Source organism: Muntiacus reevesi, chromosome 18 (assembly GCF_963930625.1).
Source record: "Muntiacus reevesi chromosome 18, mMunRee1.1, whole genome shotgun sequence".
Lineage (NCBI taxonomy): Eukaryota > Metazoa > Chordata > Mammalia > Artiodactyla > Cervidae > Muntiacus > Muntiacus reevesi.
The window spans coordinates 27,264,986-27,291,958 of record NC_089266.1 but is presented as its reverse complement, the minus strand read 5'-3'; the positions used below and the strand labels follow the sequence as shown (position 1 = coordinate 27,291,958).

At 51.5% G+C, this 26,973-nt stretch overlaps 1 protein-coding gene across 3 annotated transcripts in view; it reads right to left on the bottom strand.

Moving 5' to 3' along the window:
* Positions 1-16,726, bottom strand: part of MPRIP (myosin phosphatase Rho interacting protein) — a 93,855-nt gene extending 77,129 nt beyond the window's left edge. The window contains exon 1 of one of the 3 annotated variants that reach the window (XM_065909993.1): positions 16,330-16,726. In XM_065909993.1, coding sequence (XP_065766065.1) covers positions 16,330-16,452 — 123 coding nt within the window. In that variant the 5' untranslated portion in view covers positions 16,453-16,726. The remainder of the gene's footprint in view (positions 1-16,329) is intronic. The other 2 variants (XM_065909991.1, XM_065909992.1) reach the window with 2 other exon arrangements.
* Between the last annotated feature and the right edge of the window lie 10,247 nt (positions 16,727-26,973).

Genomic DNA, 26,973 nt, shown 5'->3' with positions numbered 1-26,973 from the left:
TGATCTCAAAATAAAAATTTTAATTAAAAAATAATAAAAAACCAAAAACCTATTACTTTAGGATACTCGTTCCACACACACAGGCATATGCCTCCCGGAAGAGGACCCACTGCAATCCAAGAGCAAAGAGGCTTAGCCACGAAGGCTTCTGCAGTCCACAGGGGCCAGCCCCAGGCCAAGCAGCCTGCCATGGCCTCAGCTGCACCGCGTGAGCTCACTGGCCTGGCCACCAGCTTCTCCTGAAGCCACAGGCACATGCAGCTTCTGAAGGCTGCTGACTGGACCACGCGAGCTTCTTCATCCCCTCCCCCCACACCACCCTCCCGGGGCAGGTCTGGGTTGCATCAAGCCAAGTGAGCGGGGTGGGCTGCAGGCAGGGAAGGAGCAGGCACCCAGCCTGCCTTACAGAGCATCACCCAGCTGCCACCCTGATGCTGCCCAGACACATCCAGGCCTCTGGACACAGCTGCGTAATCACAACCAGTCCCACGGTGCCCAGGCATTACATGCTGGGCTCTCAGCTCCATGCGGCCCATCTGAGGCTCAAAGAAAGGAGGCGTATATGACAGACTTCTGACAGGCTGTGAAGCTCACTCTTCTGTCCCCTCAGATTCACCTGCCCCAGAGTGCGAGGGGCCCTGAGAAAAGCAGACACATCACACAGTATGGTACCCACAACCATCCATACAGAAACGTGGGTACCACCTTCCCACCCCTGTCATCCTAAAGGCCCCACACACAAGCACCTCTCCTCCATGGACAGGAGTAACCCCTTGTCTCTACTCAGGTCCCTTCAAGTAGAGTAACCAACCCAGAGTCAGCTGCTTACCAAGAACTTACTAGGGCTCCCCTCCTCCAAGCTGTGCCCATACTCACACCTCCCGTGAACAGAAAACTGTCTTCTGGCCTGGGGGCTCTGCACACACAGGCCTCAGCAGAGAGAAAACCCCACCCTGCAGCCACACCCTGCTTACGCCCAGGCCGTTCTCCAAGCCCCCCCACCCCATCTCCAGTCCTCCTGCTTTCACATCCTGCCTTTGTCCAGCAAGGTGCCCAGTGCAAAGTAGGGCTGCCTGACATGTGAGTCAGTAGACACACTGAGGCAGCACTCAGCTGCTCCCGGCTTGTCCTCCAGGTGCTACTGCAAGGCCTCTGAGCCAGGACAGGGTGAGCCCAGGCCACACCTCTACCTTCCACACACAGAGCCCGGTCACCTGGAAGAACCTGTCCATCCCCGACACCGAGGGACAAGCTGAGCGCTGAGCAGCACGTGGACAGGCTGGCCTCAACTGTCCTCCCTTTCCTGAATCCAATCCCCACCAACACAGCATGCGCCATGGTGGCCCCGATAGAAAGCAGGGACGAGGCAGGAAAGCGGGCACTCTCAGAGCAGCCAGGCAGCCACACGTGGAGAGAACCCGTCTCCCTGCTCCTCCCTGGTAATCCCACAGCCAGACACGGAGCCTAAAGAGACGACAGAGAGCTGCAAACTGGTGTGGGTTTGGAGCTCAAGCCAAAGGGAGCGGAGCTTAGGGACCAGCAGTGTTCAGGGGAATGAACCCCAGAGTGGACCTGGTACGTGAGATGGTCCCAGAACAGCATGGAAGGAAGGAGTATAGAGCATTCAAGGCCAGCCCAGAGGGGACCCCAGGATGCCTGACTCTGAGGTGGGGCAAAGCATGCAAACCCCACAAAGGCACCCTCACACAAGGCTGGACATGTCAACTCCAAGCACAGTGACCAGTCTCATGAAAGTTCTTCAAGGAGAGTGGTCCCACACAGCCTTGAAGAAAGACCCACACTGTGGGGGCCAGCGTTCCAGTTCGGGGACACTCCTGGGCCAAGCTGGAGGATGAGGAGCTGCACAGAGGCCGGAGGTGAGGATCTAGTGAATGCTCCGAGGATGGGGTGTCAGTAGACGTGAAGCTAAGTAGTTCTAAGGTTGGCTCCCTGCTCTTCTTTTCCCCAAAAGTTTTTGTGGAAACACTTCCATGTGCTCATAGCCAACAGGCTTTTCAATATTTTCTGCATTTCTATTCCAAAAGGAGAAATGATGCCTGGGTAGCAGCCATCTGGCTATCTTTAGGAACATGTAAATCACAGGGGATTTCAAGGTCACCTGTCTTTTTGGGGACATGTGGAGGTAAGTCAGTAATACGAAATGTGGGTACACGTCCAGGTCAGTCTGAAGCCTCACCCTTGCCTTGAACCAGCCACCCGAGAAAGAACACTCCATCTAGGCAGACTGCAGAGGGAGGCCTGTCCCACCTGCCTGACCCACACCTGGGTCAGCACACGCCTTCACAAGCCAGTAGGGCAAGACCCCAGGAGCGTGGGCTTCTCACTTAGAACAAACCTGCTGGGGCAACCAGGTCAGCCATCCCTGCAGATCCCACCTCAGGCTTCTCCTCCCAATGCCACGTGGGCCACTGCGCTGGGACTCATCTAAGGGTCTCGAGCCCTCAGCAGAGAACACTGTTCTGCTGCTTTACGGCCATTCAGTTCTAGACCCAAACTACACTCCTCCACATGGGCACACCTGCCGGCATGAGCTTCCAGGGCACGTCATCTGCCTCTGAAAGACAGCAGAGTCATCGGCCACTGCCAAAACAAGCACAATCATGGGGAAGCCCCTGTACCCGATTCAACACCATCAGGACCCAGGGTGAAAGAAAGTGTGGCTTCTGAGTGAGAAAGGGGAGCCACTAGGTGAGTGGCCCTGAGGATGCACGCTGCAATCGAGTGGGCACATGGGAAGGCTTTCTGAAATGTCCTTCAGTCTGCTCTGCCACCCAGCCGTCCTACTCCCCAGTGCCAACAGAGTCAACACCCACGGCTTACGAGACAGGTCACTGCTCCAGGCACTTCACTCAGGCACTCTGCCACTCTTCCTCATCTCACATACAAGGAAACCGCAGTGTCTCAGCAAGTGTGAGTCAAGGCCACCTAGCCCCGTATCATGCCTCTAACCTCTGGACACTGGCCACATCAGTGAGCCACTCCCAGGAGTAAAAGCTGGCATCATCCCAGCAGGATGCACAACCCTAGTGGGTATTCTAGTCCTGACCTCGTCACTCAGGGCCTCCCCAGACATCCCTCCACCTGGGGGGATGGCCTGGGACCTGCGTGGAGCCCTGATTCATGGTCCCTCTAAGGAGCTCACCACAGAATGGACCACCACGAGCCACCCTCCCTGGAGCTGTCCACCCAGCGCGGTCAGGCACCAAGGGCTGTGAAGGGGCTTAGGGAGCGGACAGAGGCCATGGGGCTCTTCCTCGGAAGGGGGAGTCTTCCCTATCTGTGCACACAAAGACAGAAGTGCGAGCACAGGCTCCCACCTTCGCCCAGAAAAAGCAGAGCCTCATAAGTAGAGCGACTCTATCTATTTAGCATCCAAATTGGGACACTGGGAAATGAGCAGGGAGCCTACTAATTACACCAGGACCCGTGGCCCTAAAGAAAGAAACTTACAAGAAACGCAGTTTACACATCTCTGCTGCCAAAGGTCAGGTTGCAAAGACAACAGAGCCACTGAGAATACCTACAATGAGACAAAGACACAAAACGTGGAGCTAAGGGTAAGGACCTCAGCAGCAGGGAGCAGAGAGGAAGAATGTGGAAGAGACCTCCATGAGGAGCAAGCACAGGCCAACGGCAGAGATGGAGGTCAGGGAGGCCAGCTGGCATGTGAGGAGCCCCACACTCCCCCCAGAAGCAGCAGAGCCTCACACATAGTGCCACCCCCTCCCTGGGAGCATGTTACAGAGCAGGGCTCCCAGAGGGGAGGGCATATCCCAATCGGCCATGCGGCTGGAGCCTTTGGGGCCCTCCTCCAGAGCTCTAAGCCCAAGAACCCACTGTGGTGACAGTCCCACCCTTCGGCCAAATCAGAAGTAGCACTGGACGGAGCCAAAGACAATCAATACTTGATGAAATAATCACCCAAACGCCAACTGCTCTCAGCACAGAACACATCCACACTGCTGCCACACACCTGACCACGGCTGAGCCCCAAGCTGTGTGTGCAGACGTGCACACGTGGGTGCGACAGGGCGAGGTCAATGCCACGGCAGTCCAGCATGCTCCTGGGGACCTGGGGTAACTAGGATGGAGCAGAGGACGGAGGTGGAATCTGCAGTGTTAGCTACACACAGGCAGCAAATGCCAAGCCAAAACCAACAGAAATACAGGAAACAAAGACGTCAAATAATGGTTTGGGCTGGGCTTCCCTGGTGGCTCTTCCCTAGTAAAAACCACACCTGCCAAGCAGGAGATGTGGGTTTGATCCCTGGGTTGGGAAGATTCCCTGGAGAAGGGAATGGCTTCCCACTCCAGTCTTCTTGCCTGGAAAAATCCCATGGGCAGAGGAGCCTGGCAGGCTATAGTCCATGGGTCGCAAAAGAGTCGGACACGACTTATCAACCAAACAACAAGCAGAAACCAAAACTGAGATGGGGGTAATAATGGCTTTGGGTTATTTTTGTAACAACTTACTTTTTTTGAGGCATAATTCACATACCATACAACTCCTCTGTTGTACAACAGGCAAAATTCAATACAAATTCAGGTTTGTATTGCATCCATCACCACCATCAAGTCTAGAACAGCTTCGTCACCCCAGAAAAGAAGCCCTGTGCACTTTAGCTGTCATTCCCGCACACTCTCCCCCAGGGTCCCCAGCAGCCACTAACCTGCTTTATGTCTTTACAAAGTTGCCCAATAGGGACTTTTCACACGAATGGAATCAGTAACACATGGTCTTTTATGCCTGACTTCTCTCACGGAGAGTATGCTTTCTAAGCTCAGCTGTGCTGTAGTGGGTGCTTGTCTCACTCCTTTTCATGGTCAAATAATATTCCCCTGTGTGGACAGACCACATTTGTTTACTGATGACACTGGAGTTGTTTCCCCTTTGGTGACCGTTGTTAAAAATCCTTTAGGAGAGATCAAAGAAGAAACAACAGCTGTCTAACTGACCCCAAGCCCCTTGGCTATTGGCTCCCAGCAGCTTCCCCACACCTCACCGTTCAAGGGTGCACCAGTGTCTCCCTGCATCACCTGGCCTTCAGCTCCCACGGCCCCCTACCCCAGGACATTGAAGCCCCAGCTTAGCTCCTGCTCAACAGATCTTCAGGAGGGAATGGAGGCTGGGGCAGGGAATGGCCTTGGCTACTCCTATACACAGGCACAGCCCCTCCAGGTCCTCATCCTGAACTCCTCCACCTGCCCATGCCATCTCTGCCCCTGTGGCCCACTGTCCACATTGCTGAGGTCTGGCCTGGCTAGGTGCTTCCCAGCACAGTTCACAGCAGATCTCCATGGGACCCAGGAATACCCCCACAAGCCAATCTCCACTCTGAAGACCTGAAGAGTCAGATAGATGTGTGTTCACAGCAGCACGATTCACAAAAGCCAGAGGCAGAACAGCCCATGTGTCCCTCTATAGACAGACACAAACAAAATGTTCTATGACATAGAATGCAATATTCATCCAGAAACAAGCAGTGCACACTGATTTAGTGTTACCACGTGAACTCTGAAAACATGCTCGGTGCAAAAAGCCCGACAAAAGGTCACAATTTCTACAATTCCATTTTGATGGAATATCCAGAATAGGTAAATCTGTAGGGACAGAAAGCAAACTGGTGGCTGTTGAGGAAGGGGGTGGGAAGTGGGATAAAGCTGCTCAGTAGTAATGGATGTTCTTTTGGTGTGATGAGATGTTTACATTACAGAGTGCTGGTGACTTCAGCATATCGTGATGAGATGTTTTACATAACAGAGTGCTGGTGAATTTAGCATATTGTGAATGTGCTAAATGCAAGTGAACTGTACCCTTTAAAATTATTAACTTTAGATTTCATGAATTATACCACAAAAAAACAAAACTCACATACAGAGCTCACTGGATCCCAGGCCCCGAGATGGGAAGGCATGCAGCCGCCAGCCTGCTGGCCACCACCCCTCATTCCCCAGCTCAGCTGCCTGCTCACCCCTCTGCCCACACACATGCCCTGCAAGTCCAGTCCATGCCCAGGCCTCCTCCCTGGACTGCAGCAGCTGGAGAAAGAGGGGAAAGGAACACTTTTAAAAAAAACTCCTTCTCTGTTTGGGCTTGACTAGGAGCCCGTGGCCATGGGATTTTTGGAACATGACGCCATTTGTGGCAAAGGCAGGAATGCTAGAGAATGCGTGGGACAAATTTCGGAGCCAATGGTTTGGCAGGAAAAAGTCACACCCTGTCCCTCAAAAAGCAGTGCTTCCTATAAAGTGACAGGTAGGACAGGAGAGTCTGATGAAAGGAAGTAAGAGAGAGACAGGAAATGTAACACGTTCAACCCAAGCCTCGCCTCCACCCCACTCTTCCCAGCACACACACACTCTGGCAGGGCAGCTCCCAGACATGAGGGGCCAGAGATCTAAGGTCCAGAAGGCTGGCCTGAGCCCACTCAGGTTCATTTGGGAATCCTGGGAGGAAGGTCCAGGTCAGACTGTCTGCGCAAGTTCCAGGACCTCTTTCCATCTCAGTTTTCTTATCTCTCTAATTCATAAGGCTGCCGTGAATGTAAATGAGTTAGCAGTGGCCAGGCACACAGCAATTACTGTCAGCTCTGAATCCCACCACTGCCACAGAAAATAATCCCAGCGCACATCCAACTAAGCACATCCATCCCAGCATACTCCTCCAACTAAGTATAAAAAACCACACCAGAGACGGCTATGTGGCCGGTACGCTGGCCCCATTCCCAGGAAGAAACCCTAAGCTCACAGGTTTCCAGGAGGCAGGGGAGACGTGGGGATGAGAGACAACGGGCTGTCTGCCGAGATGGCACCTGCCTGTTGACAAGCTAGATTGCAAACTCTCACAAGGAGCCACGTCTGATCATTTATAACCCCACAGAAGGGTACCCTTGGCAAAAGGCTCCACCTCCTGAAAGAGTGTGTGATCCCTAAAGGATGTGGGGCAGTGGGGGAAGAAGCCAGAGGACCCACTTGCCAGCTGAGGCAAGTTATCGAAGCTGGTGAGCCAAGGGCCCGGCCCAATCTCCTGCTCACTGCCCAACTCAGTACTAGGCCCAGACTGCTCTCTACGCTCCTCCGGCCCTTTCACCCAGGCCCAGTGCACGAGAACTTGGACTCCTAGACAACTGCTCCCAGGGGCACCTGCAGGATAAGCAGTTTCTCTTAACCCTCTGCCACCTTGCTGATGGCAACAGAGACACTTCCAAGCAAAGTGACTTCTGAAATTGGGGCCTGCCACTGCCATCCGACTACACAACTGCCCTCCCTGGGACAGGCGCCGTGCGTTTCTCTGGGCTCAGCAGGTGCTCAGGGGTGGCTGCTGCCCCAGCTGCTGGCCCCCGGAGCAGCCCACACCCTCCAGTGGTAGGTCTTAGCCCAACGTACCTGGCCTCTCCAGTTTTGTTGTTGTTGTTGTTTTTGCCACATGGTGCAGCATGTGGGATCTTAGGTCCTTGACTAAAGGGATGGAACCTGTGCCTCGTGCAATGGAAGCACAGAGTCTTAGCCACTGACCACCAGGGGAGCCCTGCCTCTTCGCTTCTTATACTCTAAAAATTCTTAAAATTGGCTCACTCTTCATACTTAAACACTTTCTGAAAATCAAACCCACACAAGCAAATGGACTGTGGTCCTTCCAATCCCTGGGGGCTGATGTGGGGCAGCTGCTAAGTGATGCCAAGCAGCTCACAAGAGAGGGGCAGCCTGGGCTTCTGTGGTGTGGGCACCGGGGAGACAGAAAGAGTTTGAGGGTAGCCATGCTGCAGAATCTCATCACAGAGGCAAGTCCCCTCTCTGGGTCACCACGTGCCCACCACACACTGAGGCATTTACAGAGCTGGGGCTTGCTCTTTCCTGCAACCCCCATCCTCACAGGTACACAGACGTGGGTCTTGTTGCAGCCCCCATTTTCAGAGAAGGGATGCAGACACTTAAGACTCTGAGTAAGTTGCTTAAGCAGCATAAGACCCAAATCTGAGCTGAAAGCCCCCGTCCTCAACCCTCCCATTCCCTTACCCGAGCACGTGTGAACTAAAAGCGGGACTGTGTCAGATTTGTAGGTCAGAGCGGTCCCCAAGCGGAAGACCCACCAGCTCAGGTAGAGAGGCTCTGAGAGTGGCACCCGGGGGACCTGGACTCTTTCTCTGGTTCACCTGGGACTCCCAGCAGCTGCTACCCTGCCCGGCCCCTTAAGCTGTGCACCAGGACACTGGGAGGGGAGAGAACATGAAGTCTCCTGGTTCCAATCACAGCTTTAGGATCTGAAGATCAAGGACACAACTATTTCCTGATTCAGAATCCCTCAGGGGAAAACAGTGCTTCCCGTTCAAGGCTCACCAAAGGTGTGGTCACTGCAAAAGGCCAGCAGACTGTCCAGGAGACGTGCAATACCCCAAAGCTGAGACGTTAGAACCTGCGAAATACTCTGCCCTTCCCATGCCCCCCACCAACTAAGGAATCCAAGTCAGGGCAAGGCCCTGTCTCTGACAGCAAAGGTTAACATTTGCTTTCAGACACAGAGTGGACAAATAGAACTCTGAAAACTCCACACTGACCTTCCTGTGACCTAGACTGAAACTCTCTGGGTCTCAGTGGCTCCATCTGCTAATGGGGACAATCCTTCACCTGCTTAAGGGTGGGAGGATCACCCAGCCCCTCAGGCCCCTTCTCCTTGGGGTAGGAATTAGAAGTCTGTCAAACAGCTTCAACTTAGTTCGCAGACCTCGGCCTCCTACTGAAACCGTAACAGGTTAACAAGTCACAGTGGCCTTTCCAGGAGGAGGGAGGCCAGGCTCCTGGCCGCACACAGGCTGGCAAGGGAACCAGGTGGAACACAGCCCATCCCTAGGCAGCTCAATGACCTCAGGATGATCTAACCTAACCCTGACCGGTTCTCCACATCCCTACTCCACAGGTAGCCACGCTGTCCCCAGCCCTGCTCGCCTCCCCAGACACTCCTGCAGACAGTGGAAGGAGGTCACAGAACACACAACCCCTGGATCCAGGGCGACTCAGGCTCAGGAGGACTCCACAGGCCTGTCCACTCACCCTCACTACGAGCTGCCCCCAAGTCCGGGGGCAGGACACCACTCAGCACAGCACACACACCAAGCTGAGCGAGGGGAGGAAGGAGCCAGAAGGGTTACAGGCTCCAGGCAAGAATCAGGCTATGGTTTCATGTGAACTAGGATGACCCTGAGGAAACCAGCAAGTGGTTTGGAAGAGTCTAGTCCAGTCTCCAGAGACAAAATGCCAAGCCCCTGGCTCTCTTGCCCCCAAAGGAAGTAAGAGCATAATAATAGTGGAGCTGGTATTTGGGGGTCCAGCCCAGGACAGCTGTGAAAAAGCCCAGACCATTTCACAGAGCCCTCACTGCTAAAATCAAAGGGACCACAAAATCTCAGGCAGAGTCTTCAAACCTGCCCCTCGTACTCTCAGAAACAACTGGAGGGCCCATGCGTGGGAAACAGAAACAAACGGCTGAGCGGCCAAGCACCAACTGTGTGTCGCCCAGAACCGTGTCACTTTTTCTGTTTCATACACATTTCTGTATGAGACTCCTTTGAGTAAAAGGCTCTGCAATTTAAAGTTTGAAAACCAGTGACCTGGTTCAACCATGTCATCTCAGATGGGAAAGTGATGCTCAGAGAGTAAGTTTTCAAGGATAAAGGAAGCCTGTTTTCTCAGATTAACTGCTTCGAAACCAGTTCCCAGTGCTCCCCACTCCTCCCTGTATCCCACCTGCCGCCCACAGAAGAGGGATGGAGGCAACAGAAGCGCAATATCCTCTAGTCTTTCCTCCCTGGCTCAATGCTCTCTCTTCTTTCAAGTCTAGATGGCAACTTGGTAACAACTTAAAGATGGGTATTCCAGGTCAAATTTATTTCAGCTAAATAGCGTTAGGGTGCCAATGATCTGAAGAGAGCCCAAACAAAGGCTGTTCCCCACAGCAGAGGCCCTTGACATCCTTTCCGGAATATTAATTACCACAAAGGGATTCGGTAGCCTCCACAGGCCTGGTCACTACTCTCCATCCATTCCGTTAGGGAACTAGACCGCTCCTGAGAACAAAATGTGGGCAATGGCTTTAGAGGTGGGAAACCGAGGCCAGAAGAACATAGGCGAACTTTCTGGGTCACTCTGCAATGTCTGTGCCAAGCACAGAACACAGGTCTTCCATTGTAGCCCTTCTGCATGGCAAGGGAACAAGAACTCGGAAAGAAAGGTCAAGTAGCAGGCTAGAATGCTGGGAAAAGCAGCTAGGATGCAGCTGCTGAGCACTGGATGAGCTAACACAAAGGGTGGTGCGGGATGCGGGCAGCACACCTCCACGTGCCCCCATCAACCCGCCCTAGGCTCTCACTCGCTCCCCAGAGCATGTCTGCTAAGCCCTGACCAACCAGCACCCTGCTCTCCTCCTGCCCTGGCCAGAGCTCTCAAACACAGTAAAAGGAGTCACCAAAAAAGAAGTGACTTTCAAAGAAAGAACCCCCTGAAGCTGGCAAAAACACACCATAAGGGGATGCAGACAAGAGTATCAGTACCCAGCTGATACTCTTTTTGTAGCTCCAGGACTCCGAATGCGAGCTGAGGAGAAAAAATCCACAGGCACAGCCTTCCTACCCTGGAGTTCCCCGTCTCAAGAACCCACCTGTGGGCCAGGCCACTGCAGCCAGAGCCGCCCCATTCATCACTGCAGACAACAGCCACACATGGCCACTGAGCACTTGGAATGAGGCTAGTCTGGACCAAAGGTGCTGTAAAGGTAAAAGAGCGTATAACAGCATCTTTACATGTTGAAACGGTAATTAATGTTTTAGATACATTAGGTTAAATATAATTAAAATTAATCTCACCTATTTCTTTTTACTTTGTAGCAACCAAAAACTTTTAAATTACGTATCTGGCTTGCATTATGGTTCTACTAGACAGGACTGGTCTAACCAGGCAGGGGCAGGGGCACAGGGTGGCAGTGGGTTGGGGGTTGGAAAGCTACCTATGCTCACTCCAGAGGCCAAATCTAGCCCACCGGCTACTTTCTCTTAAGGTCCCAAGACCAAGAATAGCTTTTACATTTTCAAATGGTTATATAAGTACCTACCTAAAGGCCTCAATTTTGCCTGTGGGCCTACAAAGCTGAAAATATTTTCTGGCCCTTTAAGAAAGTATTTGCCAATCCTCTAGAAACAAAGCAATCAGATACTCACTCCAGAGACACTAGAAGCAGAGGGCAGGTTTAGGATTTGTGTGTATGTGTGATTCTTGATTTTTATCAAGACAAAATTCACATCACATAAAATTAACCACTTTCAACAGTTCAGTGGCATTTAGTACATTCATAGTGTTAGGCGATTCTAAGACATTTCATCACTCCAAAACAGAACCTTGATCCCATCAGCAGGTACGCCCTGTTCCCCTCCAACCAGAACCCTTGCAACCACTAATCTGCTTTGTGTTCCTACAGATTTACTTGTTCTGGGCATTTCATATAAATGGAATCATACACTATATGACCTTTTGTGTCTGACTCTTTCACTTAATATCAGTTTTTGAGGGTCAATCATGTTGTAGCATGTCTCATTACTTCATTCCTTTTTATAACTGAATGATATTGTATTGTATGGACAGACAATAATTTCTCTGTTCATCCACTGATGAATATTTGGGTTGGTGCTACTTTCAGCTATTGTAAATAGTGCTGTTAGAAACATAGGCATAAACTATTTGTTTGAATACCTGTTTCCAATTCTTTCGGGTATATGCTAGGAATGGAATCACTGAGTCACGTGCTGATTCTTTTGAGGAACTGCCAGGCTGATTTCCACAGCAACTGTACCATTTTACACTCCCAGAACAATGCACAAGGGCCACATCTTCACCACACTTAACACTTTCCCGTTTTCTTATACAGCCATCCTGGTGGGTATGAAGTGGTACTTCACTGTGCTTTCCATTTGCACTTCCCTAATGACTAACGATATTAACCATTTTTCATGTGCTTGTTTGGTCATTTGTAAGGTCTGGGACCTCTGGCACACCCTTTACCAAACTATCTACCAATCGGAATAATCACAAACCTTCTAAAATGGGTGGGCGTGAAATCTTTCCATCGTTTCTGAGATAAGTGTTAAGTCAAATAAAGAAGTTCCATACTCTGGAACATCTAAGAAAGTCACAGAATAAAGATAAATGATGAAATGACTGATGAAATGATTCACAAGGAGAGCAAGGCCTGGTCTATCCACCTCTATGTCCTGGATTCCTACCCCAATGCCCCAGAAGCCCCAGCATCAGGGTATGAGCACAGCAAGTGGCAGAATTAGACTGGGGGGCTGGGGGGAGACATAGGAAGACTGAAGCGCAGGGAAAGATTAAGACTAACTTCCTTTTTCTCCTGGAGAGAGACAACCCAGCCAAGGTCCCACCAACAAAACAGTGCTAGACCAGGGACTAGAACTGAAGTTTGGTGATTTCTTTCACAAAAAGCCATGCTTAATGGGTGCACAAGTCAGTTGGAGAGGCAGACATCCAGTCAATACCCACTAGGAACCCAGGCTGGGATAAGGACCTGGAAGCCAAGACCCCTCAGTTCCACATCTGCTGCTCCCACTGACCAACAAGCCCTTCCCCTCTCGTTTCACTTCTATGACATCAGAATTCCCACCGGGCTCCAACCCCTCCTCCAGCTCTAACCAACTACCTGAGTGGGTGATTCCACCTAAGGATCAAATTGGACCTCCACCTCCTTGAAGTCAAATTTACCACTTCTTTTACTCGGGAATTCCCTACTCCCCCAAATCTACTACAAATCTGCTATTCTCAACTGCCGTTAAAGGTACTTTTACCCAATCAGGTTTCCTCAATTCCCACCTCTGATCGACTGCCAATGTCTTGTTCCCAGTGTCAGCACTGACCTGGAGAAGACCTTTACAGACATTTACCTGGACTTCTTCAAGAGCATCTATTAGAGCTTCTGCCTTTAGCCAGAATTATTATCTTCCTACAACACAAACCCAATGGGTTAAAAAGCTAAGCATAGGTAATTCTCTGGAGGTCCAGTGGTTAGGACACTATGCTCCTTTCACCGCCAAGGGCTCAGGTTCGATCCCCCGTCAGAGAACTAAGATCCCACAAGCCACACAGTGTGGCCAAAAAGAAAACCAGAAACAAAGTTAAGAATAAAAATAATATTTTCTTACTTATAATAAAGAAAATATTAGAGGCTATTTTTTAATGCTAGAAATAAAACTTTTATAAGCATGAGATTAAAACTACAAACGAAAAACATGGAAACTTAACTGCATTCATATTTAAAACTACCATATAAAGGCTTCCCAGGTAGCTTAGAAGGTAAAAAATCTGCCCGCAGTGTGGGAGACCCCGGTTCAATCCCTGTTCGGGAAGATCCCCTGGAGAAAGATACGGCAACCCATTCCAATATTCCGGCCTGGAGAGTTCCATGGACAGAGGAGCCTGGCAGGCTACATACAGTCCACGGGGTCACAGAGTTGGACATGACTGAGCGACTAACACACATGTGTAAGGAAAGAAAAAACCATACATTCACTTAAACACAGTATATAACAGGTGCTGAGCCTGCGTGCCATAGAAGCCCGCACGCCACGAGACGAACCAGGGTACCAAATTAATATCTAGAGTGGGAGTCAGCAAACCATGGCTCCAGGCCAATCCTCTCAACTGCCTGTTTTTGTAAATAAAGTTTTACTGGAAACAGCCATACCCCATAGTTTACATCTTGTCTACAGCAGCTTCACACAGTGGCTTTTGTGGTACAGTGGCAAAGCTCCATAATAGCCACAAAGGTCTATGGCCCACAAGGATGAAACATTTACTATCTGACCTTTTACAGAAAGTTTGTGGACTCCTGACCTAGAATATATACAGAAAACTCCTACAATTCAATGGGATGTGGGGTTGGGGGGACTAACCTGATAGAAAAATGGGGAAATAATATGAAAATCCACAAAAGAAACAAAATATATCCAACAATTATTATTAAAAGAGGTTTAACCTCACTGGTAACTTGGGAAATTATTATAGAACTAAACCATTTGATAACACCCAGTCGTGGCAATGATAAGATATAGTCTTTTCCAGAAGAAAATTTGATGATTATCTGTTAAAAAAAAAAAAAAATATATATATATATATATATATATCTAATGCACTTTATATCAATTCACTCATTCTATTTTTACAGATCTGCCCCCAGAGAAATACTTGCACTTGTGCGTGTGCAAGTGCGCACACACATACCCAAAAGCAATTGGAAAGCTGTTCATTGAAGCATTCACTATCTATAACAAAACCAGTAAAGAACCTCGCTTCCCAGCAATAAGGTAATGGTTAAACTATGGTACATCCCTGACGATACAAAACGCAAAACAAGTTTGGTATGCTGATATGCATGACCATGAAAATGGCTATAAGACATCACGGCAAGGGGAAAAAAAAAATTAGGTGGCAGAGCAAAAATGCACACAGTTTAGGTTAAAAAAGATTTTTTTTTCACTGTACTTGAGTCCATATGTATGCAGAGAAATGCACAGGAGAACAACTAAAGTATAAACGCCTTAAAGAGGAGGTAGCCTCGATGATCCCTGATCTATCTTCCAGCCTTGACGGTCTAAAATAAGCTCGGGCCGGAGGGGCAACAGGAAGCAAGGACTTGGGGAAGACTGATGGGAACCGATTGGCTGAGGTTTCCTAATGGAGCCATGAGGATGAGGCGGGGGGGGGGGGGGGGGGGGGGGGGGGGGGGAGGGCCGGATGCAGGGAGCAGCAGCTAAGGCTGTTGGCAACAGCCCTGAGTCTCCCTCCTCTTTTCAAGAGCAGTTTCTTCCTGAAAGATCCCAGGAGGTAGAAGCCTGGTGTAATCCCTCCAGGCACAAATAACCCAATCATTTCAGAAACTACCATTCCACTTGTGCCCGGGAGGGCCCAGGCCTATTTCAAAACCTACAGTTCAACTGTGAATACACTGCAAGAATAAGATAGTTTTAAATTTGCAACATCCACCCAAGAATCCAATTAATAATCAGCATTTTTTAAACAGATACATTTCAAACATGCAGATTTCATTCCAGTTCAACTATGCTTAAGAATCAGAAAACAAGCCCTTTGAGGTATAAACACTCAATTTAAGCAGCTGCCTGGAATAACTAGAAAACTCTCAGAATAACCCTTGCCAAGACCAGAAACTTTCTAAATTCAAGTTTACTATTCTGCAGGTGATTCTTGTTTTTTTTTTTTTTTTAACTGTAAAAGGAAAAAGTTTACTAAGATATCACGCCTCGCTTTTCATAACAGCCTGGTGAGGGAAGAGAGCCAGGGATTGCTACTCCCAATTTATGGAGAAGGAAATGAAACTATACCGAGCAAACAGATTTGTTCAAGGTCACGCAGTTGCCAGTGACAGCAAGCCTACAAGCTCGGTCTCCTGAGTCCTGGTCCAGGACCCTCATCGCCACAGTAACTGCTTCCCCGGGCGAGGAGTCCGGTGGAGAGGAGGGCATGTCCCTTAGAAGCCCACCCACCACCGGGACCACCACCGGAAAACGGGCCCTGAGGTCCTGACGCTCTGACTCCGCGGCCCCGGGTGTGGGGTCTCGGTACCAGGAGTCTTTTCCTGGCCGCTGGGGACGGCGGCGGGTCCCGTGCCGTCATCCCTGCCAGGCCACCCACTCCGCAGCGAGAGAAGCGGCCCGCCCCGGCCACTCGAAAGCGGCGAGCCGGTGGAAAAAGCGGCCGCGACGAGGTCAGCTCCCAGCCCCGCGCAGGGGGACCAGGGAGACCTCGAGGAGACGGGGGCCGGGGAGAGGCCGCGTGGGGGCAGGACGGCCTGGGAAGCGGGAGTGCTCGCGCCGGGCCGCAGAGCCCAGCTCCGGAGGGGCCGGCCGCCCCAGCAACCCCGCCCGGGCACGCGGGACGGCCCGGCGCCGCGCTGTGGGCGGGTTTCCGCCGCCGAAGCCTGCGAAGCCCCCCGGGGACGAGAGACGCGGCCGGGAGCGACGACTCTGGGGGGCGGGGAGGCCGCGAGCCCCTCCTGCCGGCGGCCCGGGGTCGCGCCCGGAGCGAGACCCGAACCCAGGCCGCCCCCGCCCGGAGCCACCGGCGAGAGATGGGGGGGCGCAGAGCCGGACGGCCGCAAGCGGCCCCGCGCTTTGTTCCCGCGCTCGGCCGGGCGCCCCGAGCCGCCGAAACGCATGAGTCACCCGCCGGCGAGCGGAGGGCGCCGCTTGTCCCGCGGGCGCCGCTTTGTCCGCCCCTCCCGCGCCGCCCGCTCACCTGCGTCAGGTCCTCGTCGTTGAGCAGATGCGACTCGCGGGGCTTGAAGCAGTTCTGACACTTGCTCTTGTTGAAGATGTTGGCCTGGAATTTCCTGCACGGGTTCTCCTTGGCCGCCGACATGGCCGGGCGCGGGCTCAGGCCGGGCGCCGCCGCATCCCCGGCCGCCGCCTCCAGCCGCGCACGCAGGCCAGAGCCTCAGAGAGCGCGCGGCCCTCGCCGCCCGCCCGCGCCGCCGCCGCCGCCGCCCGCCGGCCCCGGGCCCATGGACGCGGCCTCGCCCGCCCGCTCCCGCTCCCACCGCCCCGCCGGTCCCCGCGCTCGGTGCCCGCGCAGCCCTCGGCGCCCGCAGCCGTAGCGAAGGGAAGCGGAGCGCCGGGCGCACTCCAGGGCGGCGGGCGCGCGCGAGGAGGCGACGGGCCAGCGCGCGGGGCGGGGCAGCGCGCGGGGCGGGCCCGCGTCCCGGCGCGATCGGCGCCTCGTTGGACCAATGGCAGCTCCACCTCCCGGCTAACAAAGAAACCCTCTAGCCAATGGGAGTCGGGGGAGGGACAGAAGGCGGCCTGGCGCAAGGTAACTTGTGTAGGCGGAGGAAGGTGGGGAGTGGTGGGGCGTTCAGGCTTGGTGGACGGGCGCGCGGCCGCCGGGCCTGACAGCTGCGGGGGCGGGGCCTGCCGGCGGGGCGGGGTCTGTGGGAGGGGCGAGGAGGAGCGGGGCCTACCGACCGGCTCCGCAAACAGCTCTTGCAACCTCTCGGTCGCGCGCCCACGCGGAGAGGATTAGTTTGACACCCACTGGGCCGGGGCCCCGCGTGGCGGTCAGTAAGGATCCCTACAGTCCCAAGTACTTGATATGCGCGAGACTCACAGCCTCCCCACCCACATTTTACGTGAGCGGACACTAAGGAGCGGAGAAGTTAAGGAGAGGGAGGTAGGGTTTCGAGGGGTGACTAAGAGGCGTCAGCCTGGAAGAGCTGTCAGTTCTATTGCGGGAGATTAGTGAGGGCTGACGCGATGCCAGCTACTGAGCCAGGCATTCCTGCCCCCATGACGTGCTGGAGGAAATTAAGGCTCCGACGCCCGAAGTCACTGGAGGAGGGAGGGGTCGCTGTGCTAGGCGGGCCGACTCTCACTCCAGTCGTCCACTCTCCTGCCTCCTAACCAAAAGACCACTTCGCGAAGACTGCAAAGGGGGCGCAGGCAGAAGGCTCGGCAGCCCAGAGAGGGGGCTTCTCGGGGAGATCAGGGGTGGCTTCAGGGAAGAGGGGAAATCCAAGCAGAAGGTGAGAGGTTGGGAGGGGCTGGGGTAAGGGAGAAAGGAGCCGGACGGGATGGGGCTGGCAGCCTGGACCTCGGGTTTCAAGCTCCGACCGGTAAAGGTCATCCTGCTGGCAGTCAGGAGTTCATCATCGGAGTTTTCAAACAGGGGGGTGAGCCAACTCGCCTCACAGAGGAGGTGACACCGAAGCATGTGTTAGTGGTGGGGACAGCAGCTGTTGCTTAGGGAATGGAAGGTTTTAGAAGCAGCAGATGCTTCCAGGGCTGTGTACTTTTCCACTGAGCGTCCGGTTAACATCGCAGGAGGTGGATTTCAAGTCAGTGTAAGACAATACTTCCCTCCAAAGGGAGCTGAAGAAAGGTGGATCCACGTCCTGTGGCCACCTGAGGGGAAAGGCCAGCTCTTGACCTTGGGCAAGTGCCTTCACCTGCTGGCTGCCTCAGTTACCTCATCTACAAAACTGGCATGATTGTGTGCTTGTTGTGAGCATTACATGACACAATCCTTATAAAATATTTAGCATAATGTGTCAAAATGTTAATTGGTGAATCGAGGCAAAGGGTGTTTATTGTCCTATCCTTGTAATGTTTCTGTTGGTTTACGTTTTTGCAAAATAAAAAAATGTGTGTGTGGCAGGGGACAGAGAGAATTGCACAGAATCCTCAGAAACTGACACCAATGGTGGCCTCTGGGGAGAGAGCTGGGTGGTGAGAGGTGACCTACTTTTAATTTTTACTGTGAGCCCTTTTGTTTCTTTGGATTTGGTATTATGTGGTATTCCTTGGTTGGGAAGATCCCCCAAAGAAGGGAATGGCTACCCACCCCAGTATTCTTGCCTGGAGAATTCCATGGACAGAGGAGCCTGGCGGGCTACAGTCCATAGGGTCACAGAGTTGAACAGGACTGAGTGACTAACTTTCACTTCACAACTTGTTTTAAAATAATTTTTAAAGTCTCACCCATGCCTGAAGGCTGACTCAAAGGCTCCTGCCCTTAAGAAAATGCTTGGGGGACTTCGCTGATGGTCCAGGGGTTAAGACACCACACTTCCTCTTCAGGAGACACAGGTTCGATCGCTGGACTGGGAACTAAGATCCCGCATGCTGCGTGGAGTGACCAAAAAATAAAGAAAAGTGAAATAGAAAATGCCTGGCAAGTTCAGCTCTAGTTGGCACACACATGTGGCACCTGCCTTGAATGGAAAGGGTCTGCAGCTGGGCAGGAGATGACGTGTGATTCAAGTCACCTGGGAGGAGCTCACACTGAGCAAGCAGAGACAGATAAGAGCAGAGGGCAGAGAGACAGTCAACCCGGGCTGTTGTGAGGGTCCAGACAAGGGGACTGAGCAGTGTGTGTGCAGCTTCTGGGAGGGCTGCTTGGAGGAGGCAGTGCTAGGGCTGAGACATGAACTGAGTAAGAACCAGCCAGAATGAGGTGGAGGGCGAGCATTCCAGACAGAAGTAGGGCAGAGTCAAGAGTGATCCAGAAAGAGCGAGCAGACCATGCTCACAGAGCTTCAGCCCTCACAGAACAGACACCTGTTACTATAGGTTACAGCCCGGCCTCTTCAGGGAGATGGGTTGTTGGTGTTTATTATCATCATTTTATCTCCAATTTACAGAAAACACACATGAGACTCGGGGCATTTAAAGAACTTGCCTGTGGTCACAACACACACCCTCTAAGAGAGGATTCAAACACACACAGGCTTCAAATGACCCCAGAGCTTCCTGGGCAGCTGGGAACCAGTAAGTGATGTTGTTAGACTGAACACTTAAGTAGGGCTGCTGGCCTGAGAATGAAGCAGAGGAAGAGACTGGAAGCACAACTGATTGAAAACTACTGCCACAGCCCAGGTCACGGCCTGAACTAGGACAGAGTCAGGGGTAGAAGATCAGAATGAATTCGGGGATATTCAAGAGGGAATCAGGTAGACTTAACCTTCTATGTGCTGTCCTCCAGACAGGACCAAACCGTGGCACCATGCAAGCAGGGCTGGGTCAGGAGTCCTGCTCCATTTCCCCGGAGCTTCCCTGCCTGGCACAGAGTAGGCACTTACGAAGTGAATGGATGAAAACTGACTGTCCCATCTCACTGTTGTGTCTCCCACACCAGAGTATAATACCCATGCACACAGGGCATCTTATCACCTTGGCTTGTTTCTGGGATCCTAGAACAGCACCTGGGACCACATCAAATACTGCACATGAATGCTCATTGGGCTGTCCACTCAGAATCTGTCTACTACAGACATCTCTATGGATGATGTAAAGCTCAAGCGGGCAATGACGAGGCAAGCAGTGCTCTTCACGTGGGCTCCACATGCAGACAGGGGCATCTCCCTGCTCTGCGCCCTGACACCATCCTATAAGGGAGCAGAACTCATGGACATGCACACACACATGTACATACATACGCATTACACACACACACATGCGTATACATGTAGACACATATACACACAAATACGTATATACACACATACATACACAAGCACTACATATGCACACACATGAATACATATACACATACACATGTGCACACATACACACGTGCACATATATACACATACACACGTGCATACATGCAGATGCACACATACACATATATACCCCGCAAATGCTCTCGGTCTGGTTCATGATGAGTAACTCTCATAGGAACATCCTTGGCCTGACTCTGGCTGAGGAAAGCACTTGCTTTGTAGGGTCCACCCAAGAAGAGTTAGCTGGGTGTTTGGTGAGTGGGTCTCATGTAACAGGAAACTGCCAAACAGTCCTCCAACCTGGGAGCTGGCTGTCCTCTCCCCTTTGCTTTAAACTTGGTAATGAGATTCACCAGGGGCCATGCTGCCCCTCCAGCTCATAGACCCCTCCGGAGATTCTGGACCTGGGCCCAGTGGCACTCAGGAAGCTAAGCTGTAGATGATGTGCCAGGCCTGCCTGATATTTGGGCAAGTTTTGGAAACAATGGTGGAGCTGGGGTTCTTCAATCTTAAGGGATTTAAAAAACACCTACTCTGGGCCCCTACACCCACATATTCTGATTTAATCAGCCTCTGGAAAAACTCCTTGAGGGGTTGCTGTCAGGGCAGGGGGTTGCAGCCCAATGGTTCAGGCAGAGTAAGAGTAACAAGCCGAGAGGTCGCCGGCCTGGGAGGGCCCAGGAGGTCTTGTGGCTGTATGAAAACACCCACCCAACCCAGCTCATGACTGACTCTGCTTTACTGCCTCTTGCGGTTCTGTGGGCTGACTAGGCCCAACTAGTGGCTCTGCTAGGTCTCACAAGAGCGCAGTGAGAAGGTGTCCAGACTGAGGCCTTCCCTGTCCTCCTCTGTCCTGTGGCCTCTCCCCACAGCTCAGGGATCCCCAGAGTCCGGGAGGGAGGAGGCAGAACCAGCAGGCATCTCCCAGCCTGGCACCAGCTCCACCATCCCTAGTCAGTGCCACTGCCCAGCCCCAGCACTGCCCCAGGGCCTACATCCCTGGGAGTGCTTCCCTGGGCCCCTGAGCCTGGCTGCCACAAACAGTATCTGCTTCATAGGTTACTGTGAGGATAAAATATATTAATACACAGGATGTGCCTAGTTTGATACTTATGACAGTAGTTGCTCAGAAGCTTTCTGCTTTTACTGTTGTGCCTAGAACCCCTGTACTGGGGCTGGCAAGCTTTTTCTGTAGAGAGCCAGCTAGTAAATGTTTTAGGCTTTGCAGACCACGTGGTCTCTGACACAAGCACCCACTCAGCTGTTGTTCCGGGGAGGCTTCATAAGCAATACATAAGTGCATGAGTGAGGTGGGGTTCGAATAAAACTTTATTTACACTAACAGGTAGAGGGCCAGGTTGGCCCTCTCCCTTGAGTCCCTTCTTTTTCTGTCAGTCAGGCCTCCCTGTCCTGGCCAGTCTCTCGGGAAGGTGGGTCTCCCTGGTCCTGGTCTAGCCCCTGTCAGCCATCACGTCAAATCATGTGGTTCTGTGGCCATGGAGCGCTGTCAGTGTGCTCCATGCTGGGTTCTGTGTTCCCTCACATATAATCTCACTAAATGCAAATCAGTTCCCGCAGCGCCAAGTGGTGCCTGGTGGGGCTTCTTGGTACCCCCCCCCACCTTCCAGTAGTGCCCCGCAAAGCCACCCCAAATGACCTATACTTCAAATGTTGCAAACACAGCTTGCTGGCCCCTCCCTGCCTGCCGCCTGGGGTTAGTATTACTCCCAGTTGACAGATGAGGAAACTGAGGCACAGGGAGGTCAAGGACCTCATTCAAGGTGGTAGAACCAGTAAATAGTGAGGCTGAACTCAGATGTGTGCAGTACATTTATAACCTGTGCTCTACACTACCCAGCCAAGGGTGCTATGGGCAGGTGGGCCCTGACCTTCCCTGGGGCTCAGGTGCGCTGCCCTCGGAGGACGTCAGAGGAGCGTGTAGGCTCCTTCCAGCCTGATTCCCATAGGCACCAAATGACCACAATCCTCAGATACGACAGGCCCTGGGCAGATAAAGTCCAGCAGGAGGGAAATTTAGCTGTCCTGTTAAAATTTTCAGCATGCACACCCCCTGACCTAGTGAGTCCTCTGGGAAGATAGGTGTGGAACTGCTCACGCGGGTGCACAAAGGTATGTCACAGACAAGGATGCGCAAGGCATCATTGTTCTCGAGAACAGAAACATGGAGACGTGCCAGCTGGCCACCTCTGGAAGATCTGATAAATAAATGATAGTTCTTTGATTCAGGGGAGTGCTGGGAAGCCAGTAAGGAATGAGAGGGTCAAAGTGGTCAGCCTTCTGCCATGTAAGGTGAAGTTTAAAAGCTGGTTGGGGGGTGAGGAAGGCACAAGAGGGAGAGGATATATATAGTAACGACTGAGTCCCATTGTTGTACAGCAGAAACCAACATAGCATTGTAAAGCAATTATCCTCCAATTAAAAAAAAAGTAAATGTAGGAAAAAAGTGTAGAAGTATGTCATGCAGTCAATTATTTTAAAATATTATGTTTTTACTTGAAAATAAAAGAGCTCGTTGGAGGGACTTCCCTGGTGGTCCAGACGCCCCATTCCCAAATCGGGGGATGCAGGTTCCAGCCCTGGTTTAGGAAGATCCCGTGTTTCGTGGAGTAACTAAGCACGTGAGCCACAACTGCTGAGTCCAAACTCTATAGAGCCCGTACTGCACAACAAGAGAAGCCACCGCTATGGGAAACCCACGCATCACAGCTAGAGAAAGCTCTTGTATATCAACGAAGACCCAATGCGGCCAAAAATAAAATGCATTAATTATTTATTTTAAAAGAACAGAAAAATTTAATAAAGGAGTCAATGTCATCTCAAATAAACCTTTGTAAAAAAAGCTGGTGGGAAAATGGTGTGTGTGGTGTTGATTCCTGCCTTAAGTGTAGATAGATAGATATAATATAGATAGATAATATATCCACACACAGCATTTGCACAGGGAAATTCTATTCTAAAAGCACAGACACCAAACTGTTGAAATTAACCCTGGGAGGTACAAGAATGGGAATTCTCAGATAAGCTACAGATTTATAGTGTACAAACATTTGGTTTTTATTAATATAGAGAATCCTGTGATGAAGGTTGGTATTCCCACTCCCAGCTCCACAGTCACCAGCTCAGGATGAGTCTCCTTTTAGGCACCCTCCTCCCCTCCCATATTATATTAGAGCAGACCCCCAATTCATACCATTTCTTCCATAAACACTTTACTGTGTGCAAAGATCACACACAGGCACAACTTGGAGGCATTGTGGGTTTGGTTCCAGACCATTACAATAAAATGAATATTACAATAAAGCAAAGTGCCCACACACACACACACACACACACACACACAAATTTCAACATGTGTCTCTAAAAGATAAGGACTATTTTTTTTAAAGCAGCCACAACACCATGATCGCACCTAAAAACATAATAATTCTTTAACATCATCTAATGTCCAGTAAGTCATTTCTAGTTATCTCATAGAAACATGAATTCTTTTCATAACAATAATAATAAAGTTTGAAAAAAAATAAAAATAATAAAGGTTGAAACAGAAAAGAAAGCCAGTCCAGAGGGCAGGCTGGTACAATCCTCCTGGAGGTTTGTTTAGTGACACTTATCAAAGCCTTAAAAACGTGCTTATCTTTGACGCAGCAATCCTGACCCACGAATTTATTCCAGGAAAACAAGTTGAAAGAGGGAGGCAGACGCCGTTTGCCGGGTGTGCCGCGCCTGTCACAGAGAGGCTGCTTGGAAAATATTTGTTGAATGTGAGGTTGAACTTCAGTGTCATTCCCTGCTGCTTTGTTTGTAAAAGAAAAAACCGAAAGCAGCGGAACTGAAAGATGCTAGGGTCCCAGCTCAATAAACAAGGGCAGATCTGTAATGGAATGTGGCCCTGTCACTGAGCTGGTTGTGATAATACTCGGAGATGCTCCCATTCCCTCGAGTGTGGCCCAACATCCCGGCGGGCATCCAAGGCTCGGGGTAGGGAAGGGGGACCATTGTATGTCACGGTGAAGAAGCCCAGCAGACACGCCTCCTGGACATCAGCTGTGATGAATCATACAGACCTCAGGTGCCCAGATGTGATGCAGTGGGATGGATCTCCCCTCAAAACCGCCATCCTAATCATAACACAAGAAAAACATCAGACAAACCCAAATGAATCTGCATTCTATGATGCCTGAGCACACCCTTCAAAACTGTCAAGGTTGCGGATCAGAAGAGGAAGCAGCTTGGCCTGAACCCCAAGTGGGATCCCGGACGGGGTCTGGGAATAGGAAAAGATCAGCTGCTGAAGAACCGACAAAATCCTGATGAAGCTCCTGGTTTAGTGAATGATAATATACTAATGTTAATGATTTAGCTTTGGCAAACGTGCCATGGTTCAGTAGGGGAGGTTCTCATTCAGGGAGGCTGGGTAAAGCATAGATAGGAGCCGAGTGTGCTCTCCTGGCTAAGTCATTCCAAAAAGTAAGAGTATTTTAAGGCAACGGAAGGTAGGTATTTCTTAGCATAAGGATGGGTACATGATACATTAAAGGGGGAATCTGTGTCTAGGCTCATATAGTTTTAGCTGAATGACCCCAGTTTTGTAATAAGTCACCGACCAAGTGTATGTATATACATGAATGGAGGTATATGCAAAATACACACACAAACATGCAGGAAGACAATGTCTGGGCTCACAGACTCCCATGGCTGCAGGCCCGGGGCTGGGGAAAGGTGCCACCGTCCTTCCAAAATGGGCAGCAGCCTTTTGGTTCCAACCAGTCGTCCTGCAGGATGTGGAACCAGTCCTGACGGATCTTCTCATTTTTCAGAAGAAATCAAAATCCAGGCTGTTACCAAAGTCTCTAGGGCCCACTCAGCTGTGGGGAGAGGGCCTCCAGGGTCACATGGCCAAGGAGAAGAGGGCTGGGGTGTCAAGAGGCTTGCAAGGCGGGCGCCAGCAGCACCATCCCGCCTCGCCCCCCTCTGCACCTGGGCCTGAAGGACAGCCAGCCGCCAAGAGGGGTTATGGGTGGGGGCATGCCACTCTCCCAGCCTTGGCCATGTATACAGTCAAGCTGGGGCAGAGGTTTACTCAGGGCCCACATGCCCAGGTTCTGACCCTCTGGTTGGGCAGGTCACTCTATGTGTTTGCGTGTGCGTGTTAGTGATAGATCCAGCATCCCCTCGGGCATCCATGTCTGTGTGTATCTGAGGGGTCTGGACCTCTTTGAGGGTGTACATAGGCATGGCCATGTTATGTATTGGTGTGTTACCACTAGTGTACACTACTCGTATATGCTACACGAATATTGGCGTGTCACCCACAGGTCCACAACTGTGTGTGTGTGTTGTACAGACGCACACATCTGTGTCTCTGCTGTACACATGTGAGACAAGGCTCTATGTTTATGTGAGTCTGTGGGCAGCTGCCCTGTCTGGCTGGCCCTGATGCCTACACATCTGTGCTTCTGCGGGACTCCCTGTGTGTCTGCACTGTGTATGCATACATGTGTGCATGTGTGTGTTTGTGTCTATGTGTCTGCTCTGTTTGGTTGAGTTGTGTTTGCTTGCATGTCTGTTGTATATATGAGCATCTCAGGCATGTCCATGCCTCTGTGTGTGTTACTGTATGTAGCTGTGTGTTGTGTCCACTGAGTGTATATATGTGTGCATATATGTGGGAGTATTGGGATCAAGGCTTAGAGTTTGGGTCATTCAGTCAGCACCAGCTTCTCAATTCCCTGGTTCCTGAAAGTCCCTACATAGGGTCCAAGCAGCCCCACGAGCACCCAAGTCCCAGCCACAGGGTGAGAAGGTTAAGGGCAGGCCAGCTGCAGAGTTCAGGCTCAGAGCTTCAGGAGTCCACTCCTTTGTGTACACAATGCAGCTACCAGCCTGGCTCAGCGTGGCTCCTGGGGGCCCCTTGACTTTGCCCTTCAGAGAGTATTTTACCTAAGACACATCCCCCACAGCTTCATTACCCCTAAAAGTACTGCCTGAAGGTAATTTGTTTACCGGTGAGCAGGGGTGTGGGCTGGGGGAGGGGTGGGAAATTGAGGCGATGGGTGAACGGGAGCAGCTGGACTGAGTAACAGGTGCAGGAATCCTCAGAGCCTTAGGCCAGAGGGACCCTTGGAGACTTTCTGGTCCAGTCCCCCTGTTTTACAGATGAGGACACTGAGCCCAGAGAGGGCAAGATCTGATCTGAGGACACACAGCAAGTCCCCAGCAGAACTAGCATTCCCTTCATAGAGCCCAGAATCCCAGGGTTCATAGCCCATAGGAGTGATTCATTCATTCAGCAAACATGTATTGATGGAGACTTTCCTGATGGTTCAGTGGCTAAGACGCTGTGCTCCCAATGCAGGGGACCCAGGTTCAATTCCTGTTCAGGGAACTAGATCTCACATGCTACAACTAAGAGTTCACTAAGACCCAGCATAGCCAAATAAATATAAATATATTAAAAACACATATTGAGCACTTACTGAAGCCAGGCTCAGTTCTGAGCCCTGGGGATATAGGCATGGACAAGACAGACACAACACTTACCCTCATGGAGCCTACCCTCTGGTCAGAAAGACAGACAAGAAACACAGAAATAAGACCATGTCTGATGCCAAGCGCACCCCATGTGACACCAGGCGGCTCCAACCAGAGCACCCACCAGCCACAACTCCCCTCAGTAAAATGAAAGGTGCCTTGGCTGCAGCAGCCACATCTCAGCTGAGCCTTAGCCACATGTGGCTGGTGGACGTCAAGCTGGGTGGTAGAGAGAAAGGACTTTTCCATCAACCCAGAAGTTCCTGCTGGAAGGCACAGTCTGGACAGTGAAGAGAGGAGCCGCAGTGTTGGTGGCCCAGGATTGGGGACAC